The sequence below is a fragment of the Plectropomus leopardus genome, chromosome 16 (genome assembly GCF_026936395.1).
Source record: "Plectropomus leopardus strain MGB_pleo_1.0 chromosome 16, ASM2693639v1, whole genome shotgun sequence".
In the NCBI taxonomy this organism is placed as follows: Eukaryota; Metazoa; Chordata; class Actinopteri; order Perciformes; family Serranidae; genus Plectropomus; species Plectropomus leopardus.
The window spans coordinates 21,440,851-21,452,436 of record NC_142191.1 but is presented as its reverse complement, the minus strand read 5'-3'; the positions used below and the strand labels follow the sequence as shown (position 1 = coordinate 21,452,436).

At 39.9% G+C, this 11,586-nt stretch overlaps 1 protein-coding gene across 1 annotated transcript; it reads right to left on the bottom strand.

Moving 5' to 3' along the window:
- Positions 1 to 2,641: 2,641 nt before the first annotated feature.
- Positions 2,642 to 11,341, bottom strand: hadhb (hydroxyacyl-CoA dehydrogenase trifunctional multienzyme complex subunit beta). The gene is made up of 16 exons (XM_042504050.2): positions 11,203 to 11,341; positions 9,621 to 9,693; positions 9,186 to 9,227; positions 8,835 to 8,931; positions 8,688 to 8,732; positions 7,374 to 7,473; positions 7,142 to 7,229; positions 6,489 to 6,676; positions 5,519 to 5,699; positions 5,272 to 5,393; positions 4,668 to 4,747; positions 4,526 to 4,573; positions 4,348 to 4,435; positions 3,972 to 4,046; positions 3,330 to 3,494; positions 2,642 to 3,070 (listed from the first exon to the last, which is right to left on the bottom strand). Exons 2-16 carry the CDS (start codon positions 9,685 to 9,687, stop codon positions 3,035 to 3,037), a joined length of 1,422 nt encoding a protein of 473 aa, XP_042359984.1. The 5' UTR covers positions 9,688 to 9,693; positions 11,203 to 11,341; the 3' UTR covers positions 2,642 to 3,034.
- Positions 11,342 to 11,586: the final 245 nt, after the last annotated feature.

Below are 11,586 nucleotides of genomic sequence, written 5' to 3'. Positions count from 1 at the left end.
ACCTGAGGTGTGTGTGTTGGCGTGTGTGTGTGATACCCCGCTGAGCGCTGAGGGGATCGTACACACCAAAGCAGAGAAGAGGCAATGTGTTGATATAAATTTACCCATCCGCTGTCAATTAGACAAACACTTTAGCGGGTGTAAAAGTTCGCTTTTTAATGCAATATGAACACCAAATATCAGGAAGACACCACTGCAACCTGAACTTTTAAGCAACCTGACAGCCACGTTTCCAAATTCCTCCATATTCATGTTGTTTTAAATCACCAGGAAGCGCGAGCACTTCACTTTACCTTCCTCATTAACATCAGTCGTCCCGTCACATGTAGACAGCATTATTCACCATCAATTAATCACACGGGAATCCAAAGCCAGTCTACTGCTGACACATCTTTATACAGGCCTGGATGCAAATGCAAAAGTATTTTGGCAATGCAAATTAAAAAAAAAATCTGTTGTAAAGAGTAGACTGTACACCCCCTTTCCCCAAATTCATTGTTGTTGTTATGTGCAGCACAAAGGCTCCTATACATTGATCTTTTTCCTTGCAATAGTGTCAGTCCCTGCTGAATTTAACATAGGCCATCAACAGTATCTGAAGTTGCTGATTTGATGTCCCTGCATCGAGGCCTTCAACCAGAATAGTTTAAATAAATGCAGAGAAAACATATTTGCACAAAACTTAAACAACATTTTGGAAATGTCGATAAAACACAATTGCGGCATGACTGCTTTTCCACTGAATGATGTTATGCAACTTCTTCCCTCACAATAACATTCAAAGAAGCATGGTGATAAATGTTCAAAACATTAGAAGTTTTCTTTCTTTCTTTATTTAACATTTGATGTAGATGATCTAACTTTTTCAGTGGACAAAAAAGTAACGCTATACAGAATGTTACAATTGACATTTGGGCAAAATAAAATTGCCCTTTAATTTTGGCTATTAGAAAATTGGTCTTAAACTTACTTATGAGTGGCTAAAAAAGTCTTAAAAAATCTTAAATCTAACTTGCCTTCAGCTGCAGGGACCTTGTGTTTTATAAAAAAGTTGTGATTGCGGAATAGGAGGCAGGTTTTCTCGCCTTTGAGATAGCAAGGGAGGTCGTAACAGCGCCGATACTGCGTCTGTGTTGACAGGAGTGGCGGTAAGACAGGACCAAAGGCGTGACGGGCATAATGTTTCGATGACGGTTAGTGCGTCTCCCATGATTTTTAAATCATGGGAGATTTAAAAAGCAGTTAGCAGTAATTAGCAGCTAACTCAAACAAGAAGAACAGTGGCGGAAAGTATCTGCAAATTGGGAAAACAATAAGATGCAGGAGATGATAGATCAGCCTCCATATTACAGAGACAGTAAATGATTGATGCTGTCATGTAATGTCATTGATATTGTTTATAAAGCCTTGGTGACACCCTTGTTATATGTCGCAAGAGACGCCGACGCCTGTTGCCCCTTTGTTTGCTTCTGGGATGCTGACATGCTATCTAAAATCACACACTGGAGCTGAATGATGCTGCTGCTGTCGTTTGGTTGTGTAAACATGCTTAAGCACTGTGAAGTGGGTACTTTGTAACAACACTATAGGGCAATCTCTGTGTAAAAAGGGCTTTTGTCTTTTGCTTTTGTATCTGCTTTAAAGTAGGCTAGGTGGGGCTCATTTGGAAATCGTGTATTTGCATGTAATTTGCATCAAAATGTGATAACAGTTTTGAGGTTGTTTGCTAACATTACCAGATCTAATCAAACCACACAAACAGTGATGAAGCAGATGAGTTTTTGACTTTTATTGTTACTTCTTTAGTCACAAATATCTACTGTAACAGAAAACTATTGGAAACCAAGTATTTATGGCCTGGAGTGCCCAGTAGAGTGGGTGTCCCATGTACAGAGGCTGCGGGTTCAGTTCAGCCTCTGCCCTTTGCTGCATGTCATCCCCTCTCTCTCTCCCCTTCATGCTTCAGCTGTCCTATCTCTAATAATGGTAAAAACCAAAAAGAAGCTTTAAAAAAGTATGTATGGCCTTAAAACATTTTTATGTCAGAGGATTAGTGCTTCAAAAATGTTTTGCACTACTGTGCAATCTGCTAATAATTTTTCGGACTGTTTTCCTTGTTAAAATGCCCATCACAATCATCCTCTCCTTCTTGGTCTTATCTATCTCTCCAAAATGAAAAATAGTTAGTTATGTGTAGCTTCATGTGCCTGCAACTTTGTGTGAGAATTGTGGTACTTATTTTTGATGGCTTCTCCTTAAACTAATGATACTTGGATTTAACCTCATTTGCACAGTATGCATGTTTGGGTGAAAGTGTTTGCAAAAGGGATGAATATAAACATAAATGTCTTCAAAAGACTTGATGCAACAGACTCGATCCAACACTGAGGTATTCTGTTCATTCTCCAGTGAATTTCTGGCATTTGAGCTCCTGATTATCCCTTTACATGAGAAGCTAATATACTCTTTCTCATTTAAAGACATTGTAAAATGTCACAGCAGGAAAAACACAGAAGTGAAAAACTACCAGGACACTTGAAAAAACAGAGCCACTGTTAATGTTATTGGTAGCATTAGTGCTTCTCCTATTATAATTCAAAATGACAGCTGTGAAATAAGACAAAAACAGCAAACACAGAAATGAGTGTCAGTGTGGTCATCGTCACACCCTTTAATTCCAACAGTTTGTAAGAAAAAAACATTAACAGCGTCTATAAACATCAGAACTGCATCTCCTCTGTGTACTTGAATCTAGCTATGTTACATTCGACTCAGTGACATCGCTGACTTGATGCACCACAAAGTCCATAAACTCATTGGCAACATTCCTCGACAACATTCTGATATAATTTAACTGCGTTTATGCAAAGATGAATTTACACAAAATTCCTACAGCGCGCTCACATACTATATCTGACTCCTCTCTGATCAAGGCAAGGTGGTGCTAGTATGTACACTCTGTTGTCTGGATGTAAGCGTCTGCAGCCGTCGTGACGAACCTTCAGATAAGGATTCAAGCGCAGGCTTAGGTACGTTACTGGGGGTAGGCCTCGATCACCATGGCATGACCCTGGAAAACACAAAAATGCATGCTTGTCATGAAAAGCAAACAAATAGAAAGAAATAAAAATAAGTCTCCAACACTCGGCGACCCACACCAAAACAGTCTAGATTGATAAATAGCTCTACAGGTAGGAGGAAAAATATGTATTTTTGATTTTGGGGTTAACAGTCCCTTTTAGATGTGAAAAATTAAAGGAAAAGAGAAAAACAGTCAGTTGTGGCTTGCGTGACTCTGCTGTCTCATGTCACCGTCACGCATTAATCACCTGTCCTCCAGCTGCACAAGCTGCCACCAGTCCGTACTGTCCTCCCTCCTTCTGCAGCCGGTGTGCCACTGTGGTTACCAGTCTGCAGCCTGTGGCACCGAACGGGTGACCCAAAGACAGAGAGCCTCCCCACAGGTTGAACTTCTCCATGGAAGGAGTTCCGACCTACACATACACAGCAGACATTTGGTCAGCACTGATATTTACAGTATTTGTTAGAGTAAAATCACAACTCAGCATTCAGAGAGATAACAGAAACAGCTCAGATGAATAACTGAAAACAGCTGCTACTCTACTTAAAAATGTATATCTGGATCTCCCCACAAATTGCTCTACATTTATCCCTTGATTTTAATTCATGGAATTGTTTTGTTAGCATTTAGTTGCTTACTAGGTATCTTTACTTTTCAAAACATCATTAGGTATGTAAAACTGAGCAAAAAAAAAATAAAAATCTAATATTAGGTATGAATCAAACCAAACATTGGTCTGAAATTTTTTGATGTAACTTACTGTTGTTGTATTGCGCCAGATCTGTATAAATATATGATTATACCAATACCAAATGCATTCCCAAAATCATCTTGGCCTTCATTTCTTTTGTACAGAATCTGTTGTAGTATGTGACACAGCTATCGTTACCTTCGATGTCCTGCCCAAGTATGTCTGGCCGAACCAATCTGAGTCCATAGCCTTCAGGTTTGCCATTATCTGTCCCTGGAAAACACACACAAATACGTCCACAGAGTTACCATCAATACCAGACAGAAAACACGCTGATTTCTCCTGATTCCAAAGTGCAGGATATAAAGCAGAGCAACCAAATCTTAGTCCAACACTGATACTAATGAATTACACGGGCTGCAACTGGAGACAGACAGAAACTCAGAAATTCTAGTTTAATCATTTAGGAATAAATATGTGTAACTTAAAATATATATTGGAGATTGACAGGACACATTCACCCACCACTACACAAGCTTGTGCAGTGTTGTAATTATGTGTTGTAATAACTTACTGCGAATGCCTCGTGGAACTCAAAGACGTCAATGTCATTCATGGTCAGGCCAGCCCGTTCCAGGACCTTTGGCGTACCGTATGTTGGCCTGGAAGAGTTGAAAGGGCACCGTGTTAAACAAGACATATAGTCAAACTTTTGGTTCGTTTTTTCAGCTAAACTGAATTTGTGAACTCACCCCAAAAGCAGCTGATCTTTGGGGTCCTGGGACACGTAGACAAAGTCTCTGCCAGGATGGAAATATGATATAATCAGAAAATCTGAAAGTACATCATTATGGAACTTGAGGCCGCTCTAAAAAACAGAGAAGGTGTTGATACCTGAGGTAGGCTTTGGGCTTGTAACCCATAGCCAAAGCTTTCTCTTCAGACATGATGAGCACAGCAGAGGCGCCGTCAGTCTGAGGACACACACAAACAAGCAGTTTATTCAATGTCAGTGCAGTTTCAGAGTGCCTCCGACTGTGAGCAATTACAGCTGAGGAGAATCAAGGGAGATAGTACGAGCAGGACTAAACAATTTGTTTCATAAGTGGACAGAAAATGTTAGCTGAAATTTTTTTATATAAAGGAGAATAACAGAATTCAAAAAACAAAGCTGCTTAACATTTTTTTTTACATTTCTTTGTGGTATTTTTTCCTTTAACGATTATTTTTTGGGCTTTTTGCCTATATTTGATAGGATCGCTTAAGCGTGAAAGGAGGAAAGAGAAGGGATGAGGCGCTCAGTTGCTGGAGCGGGCGCCCCACATGCAGAGGCTACGTCCTAGTTTCTTTGTAGTTTGATTTATTTAGTTGGACGTGTATAGCTATGTGTGTTTGCTTTACACACAGACAAATAATCATTTCTGTGCTGAAAGTGTGTTTTAATGAGGACAGAGGGGTTTAAGGACAGTGCTGTAGAGCCAGATGTGTGTGCATTTACCAGAAAAGAGGAGTTGGCAGCGGTGACTGTGCCGTGAGGTTTGATGAAGGCTGGCTTTAGTTTGCCCATTTGCTCCATGGAGGATGGGCGGATGCCGTTGTCCTTGGAAACAATATCACGTCCTGGTGACAAGAAGCACAGACAAATGACAACTACTACTTACAACAATGTGAACACAAGCAGCCAGCCATAATCCTTTAATGTGGAATGTCATGAACCTCAGTTTAAGGAGAGCAGCAGTGTTTACCTGGCACTTTAAAGGAGATGACATCCGTTAGCAAACCTGCGTCCTGGGCCTTTTTAGCCAGAGAGTGTGATCGCAGAGCGAACTCATCCTGCTCCACTCTGGAGACCCCAAATGCAGCAGCCAGACGATCGGCACTGTGGCCCATCGTTTCAGATGTGGAGAACTCAGCCACAGCAGGAAGCTACAAACACACAATTAAATGTTTGACAGGAAAAAAATGCCTTACTGCATGTCAAAGCTTCTAGAGAAGAAATACGACTGCTGATGTTGCAAATCAAATTGAACAAACTGAAAGATGTGCAAGAACTTAAAGAGGACCCGTTATTCTCAGGATCATACATGTAGTTTGGGTTTCTACTAAAACATGTTTACATATTAATTGTTCGAATAACACTATTTTCCTCTTACTGTCTGTGCTGGAACACTTTGATTCACCCTCTGCCTGAAACGCTCCCTTTTAGCATCCATCCCCTTAAGCCCACCTCCCGAAAAAAAAACCCTAGTCTGCTCTTGTTTGTTAGCGTTTCTGGGTCTTTCGCATCTCACTGTGTCTGCACCATCATTGCAGCCAAGGAATAACTGTAACAGAGAATAGTGACGCTTTCTATTATGAAAACCACACACAACCAGAAATGTTTTGGCAGGAATATGATCCAAAATCAGCATAAATTAACGACATTGGCAACCAAGAGACTTCATTCCCTGATGTTAGCATGTAGCTATATGTAGCAGCGTTTGTAATGTAAACACTTGCAGTAGTGCGCCTGGGTCAGATGACCGCATAAAAAAATCTGACACGATCTGGTATTATCTTGTTGCAAATGTTTGTTTTTTTAAAAAAGAAGTTCGAAACCGAGTGTTCAGAACAGTCTGAGCCTGAGCTTTGCGCTCAGAGGGATTACTTTTACTCACGTTTACCTACTTGTTTGAAACTGAACGTTAAATAGGTCCCCTTTAAATAATGAAATACCTCAGGGGATAAATGTGCCAGCCGGATGCTGCCAATCAGACTGAGCCTTTGGCCAAGGGTCTTCGCCTTGTTCAGGGACAGCATGGTCTTCCTCATCTTACGGCTGTGACGAATAGGAACGTCAGACATGAACTCCACCCCTCCTGCCACAACAGCATCACACTGGCCTGCAGCAATCAGACCAACAGCTGGAGAGAAGGAGGGAGGAGAGAGAAACAAATATAGGTTACACACAGATAGGGGTTAACCAAAAAAAAACACATCTTGTTTTTTTCCCTTATTGTCCTTAATGTATGTGCCTTACTCTTACGAGAAGACACATCTGATGTCGGCCTCCTGCTGTGATCCCCCTTCATTAGATTCCTCATCTCCAATATGCCCAGGTGTTATGTTTTTTTAATGACTGACATACCAAGTTCAGCTAGAGTGCATCTGTTTTGCTTTTTTTTGTCTATAGACAGTAAAATATACACACATATATATATATGTATAAAGTACAGTATAACAGTAACATCAAACAGTATCACTGCAGTAACAATTGCAGTAACAATCCACAACTAAATAGTTCAGTTTCCACTGGGAGTAGTAGTCTATAACCAACAGTACTTGTCAAATGGCATAGGCTTGATATGGAGATTTATCTCCCGACATACCTGAGGTCATTGCCTGGTTGGAGGAGATGCAGGCCATGGTGACTGTGTGAGCTGGGATCTTGTCAGAGAAGCCTGCACCCAACGCTGCCTGAAATGAAATGAAAAAGATTCACAACAAAAAAAAAACAGCTCAGAAATGCTCTTTTGGTTAATATTATGTCTCTGTGTACTGTAACCATTTAGTGGCTCTGTGTGTGTTTGTGTGTGTGTGTGTGTGTGTGTGTGATAATACCTCTCTTGCTACATTGCTTGTTTTGACCTCCTGAATGACTGTTCCATATATGATGTAGTCTACAGCATCTTTGGGTAAACCTGTCTTGTGCAGCAGACCCCTAGAAAAACCCAAATCAAACATTTCAAACAAAAGTAGCACAAAAAAACCTTCTAACATTGATAAAGTTTCTCAGAAACACTGGTTCCTGAAAAAAAAGAGCATCCCATAAATATATTACACAGCAAGGGACAAAAGTAAACTCGTGTCTTCACAAAATGATAATGTTGCCGTATCTTCTGCTGTCTAAATTGACCGTTTCAGCTGCTCTCAGATGTTTTAGTACCTAGATATTACATCTGAAGGTCACACATCATTCACAGAACCATAGTTGCGTCATCTTTATAACGACCAGTAACAGTTTGCATATACTGACATGACCTGAGGCGTCTTTTTTACCATCCCTAAACAAAAAGGCGTAACAGTGACGAGAGTTTCAGAGCCGTTTAATGTGCTGACTAATGTTTGCTTAGTGACGGCAGATTCAGCTGAAGTGTAGTGACAGAGTAGTGGGATATGAATAAGCTGCAGTGAGTGTATATTTTTCGGGGGGTCTATTGCTCCGTTCCATTGAACTCGGAGGTCAGAGGTCGGAGCTGGGGATAATGTCACGCCAAAGTTGAAGTGCAAGAAGTCAGAAAACTAAGTATTAGCAGTTCTAGCCAGGTTAGCCATTTTTAGCAATACCAGTTGATAACAATTCATTACTGCGTATTTTGTGCCTACAAACACTGTAGCAATATGTCCACGGATATAAATTGGGCCAGACTGTGTTTAGGGCTGATTTAATGACACACAAATAAGACAGAAGTGCTAATAAACAGTGTAATATGCAGCAAAGTAACAGAATCTGGGTCTGTACTTGTTCGGCGCTGTTTAGTTTTACGGTTTGGTCTCTGTTTTTTCAGCCTCTGATTTTCTCTATGCAGGAAACAGTATGGCGTCCACTTCCTCTTTACAATCGCTTGTTTTACTGTTTGGTCGAAGTTTGAGATAGAGAGCGAGAAGGGTGGGTCCGTCTTTTGATTTGCTTCTATACTCTTTGTGTCCGTTGTGGCAACAGGGGTGATGGGCGATAAAATAAAAAGTAGTTTGAGCAACAGCCTGAGAGCCAGTGAAGGCCCTGGTTAAATGGAGGGATGTTAACCACAGATCATTAACACATACTGCCCACACTGTTAAAATACAGCTGGCTGAAAATTGGCAAAGTATCTCTTTAATACAGAACAAACAAACGAAAAAAACAAACAAACATAAACATAAGGAAGCACTTACTGCAGAGCTGCTCTGGCCAAGTCATGGGGCATTAGGTCAGCATATCTGTGAGCACAAACCAAAAAAATCGCATCTAATTTTATCAAGCTAGGATTGGCGGCCGAAGTTATGGTGAACGTAAACATAAGAAAAGAGCTGGAGACGTACGTGGTTCCAGACATCAGGAAAGGGGTTCGAACTCCTTCCACCAGAACAATGTTCTTCACACCAGGCCGAGCCAGTGTCTTTTTGCTTTTTGTCTGAACTGGAAGAAAGTTAAGACGGTGAAAAGCAGTTACACTCAGATAGTTTTAAGCTGATCTGAGGAATCGATTTGAGTAAATCTCAACATCAAAATTTCAATCATTTAGATTCAGTCAAGAGAGGCTAGCCTTATTCAGGTTCTGACCAGGTACAAACATGAATCAATAAATGGAGGCTTACGGTGAAACAGTGTGACCTCCACAAGTCTATAATGTAGACTTTTGTGTGAATGTAAATTATGTTACTTAGACTTACCCTGAGCCTGAAGCTGGGCTGTCGTACTGAGGGAACGTGCCCCTGAGACACAGGGATAAAAACACACCATATTATCCTCAATTTTATCATTTAAAATACTTCATCAAACTTATGTTGGCACAAACACTTTGAATGACTAACAGTCTACAACATAAGCAGATAACAGTGCTGTAGCAGCCCAAATTTAAAGAGTAGGTTTTTATATGTTTTTTAGTTTGAACACCAATTACTCAAAAGTGATAAACTGAAAGGCTATTCAAACAAAATATGGGCAAAGATCCTGCTAATATACTGTCTGTACTCTTAATGACACATTAAAAAATCTATTAGCTGTCGGTGCTTTATTTCTGACTCTGCTCTTTTGTTTGATACATTTTCTGATTGATTTGGAAAATACTGTATTATCTGAGACAAATATTATTACAGAAAGCTTACCCAACCGTACTGCCCAGGAAGGGCTGACAGAGGAGCTCCGAATCGTGTTCAGCAACATGGAGGCCATTATGTTCTACAAAGAAAGAAACACACTGTTACTGCAAAGTCATACCCAGGGTTCGGATAAAAACAGGACACGTTCATGGCCCTGCATAACATACATAACACTTGGAAAAATTAATAAGTTAATAAGTTACTGTTTGAACAGTGTTGTTTTTCTCATGGAGATGATTTCTATTTAAACTGGATTGTATACTACCAGATGATGCAATAAATATAATATGCAGATCATATTTATATTAATGTCTAAATAACAGAAATACCTCTCTATATAATGCAGAACAGTCCCACCGTAAACCAAACTACATCCTCCGAAATGACTAAATACTGAATGATTAAATTGAATCAAACCCTCTCACAGTTTTGACAAAAAGTGAACATTATAACCTTCTCATATCTAATGTATGATTTTACAGATTTAGTGGTTTGACATGACGAGCAACCATTTGGTAGAACATAATGGGTATAATGGGTTAACTGCATTTAGCTTGCATGCACGTAAAACCATAACTTGCTCAGTGGTGAAAGGCAACTATGTGTATTTACTTAGGTACTTTACTTAAGTAAATTTTAAAACAACTAATAAATAATGGAAACACTAAACTACAAAACTGTAACAAAAAAAATCTAAAAACTATGAATAAATGAATCATAAATACAGGCTCAAAATTTCTACTGCTTGTTTACCAGTGTAGTAGCAGCTGGAACAAAATTGTTTGGTAGTAGTTGGTTTAACACCTATGGACTAAAAACGTCTGTCCAGAGGTTGTGCAAAGGGTGCATGTTGTCATTTATGAAGGTACTGGCTATCAGCTGTTACTGTGTACTATACAGGGACACTGGGTTGAGCTGAGGCTCATCGATTCACTTCAAAATTTGATTCAGAAAGTTCCTGTTTTTCACAGAGGGACGTCCAAACCAAAACATCGAATTAATTCAATAAAAGCACGATAATACAAAGTCATTATAGTTTAATCTACATGAAAGTATTTGAAATCCACCAGCCAAAGTAGCAGATGGACAGGAGAGGCAGTTGCCAATGGTGTCAGATATTATATACCAATGGCATTTTTTTAATTTTGCAAAGATTAAAACTTAAGGTGGAGCTCTGTCGGCTATAATATATAATATTAATCTGTTTTATTATGTGAGACAGTGTGCCATATCATTGACGGTCACCCAGTTCACCCCCCTCCCTGACTCTGACCCTTCACCTAGATTCCTCCTCTGGAGAATGACAGACAGAAATGTAGGAAAACTGAAAGCTAACAGGATCAGATCTGTCTACAGACTGATTTTTTGATTCTTTAAAGTAACATATACAGCAATAATATATATAAAAAACACTACTGAAACAGCCAAGCAAAGAAGATGCTAGTAAAGCTACGTAACGTTAGCTACTAGTCCATTCAGCTGTGATATACTCCGCCATGTTTGGGCTAAAAGCATTTGTTTAGTTTCACACCGTGCCTTTGCTCTTTCTAGTTTTATAATCAATAATGACAGCTAAGTTGTGGCTCACCTGTATTTCAGCAAAGTGTTTGCCGACGCGTCTCTCCTGTCAAACTCTCGCCTAGACTCGGCAGCGACACTGAACTGGACTACGCTTTCAAAGACCCATGAGTGTGTTAGCTGGCAGAAGTAATGCCTGATGATAAACAACACGGACAACAATCAGTACCTGCATACCGTACCTTGTTTTTAAGATCTCTTTTGCATATCGATGACAGAATTGACATATATTTAATATCATTTATCACAAATGAAGGATAAAAGTGTCAGTACAAGAACGTTTTATGCTACAGCACTATTTCAGCCAGCGTGTTTTGGGGTCCTTATCTTGTAGTTGGCACTCGTGCGCCCCCAGCGGTCGGAATATTTAATATGAGCGCGCGCCGGTGTGTCG

Bases quoted from the DNA above. Each gene is read 5' to 3' on its own strand.
- hadhb (XM_042504050.2), bottom strand. From the start codon at position 9,687: ATGGCCTCCATGTTGCTGAACACGATTCGGAGCTCCTCTGTCAGCCCT. The intron at 7,230-7,373 runs GTATTATCACAC...ATTTCATTTCAG, and splicing joins CAAGCAATGTAGCAAGAGAG to GCAGCGTTGGGTGCAGGCTT. The intron at 4,574-4,667 runs GTATCAACACCT...CCATCCTGGCAG, and splicing joins AAGCCCAAAGCCTACCTCAG to AGACTTTGTCTACGTGTCCC.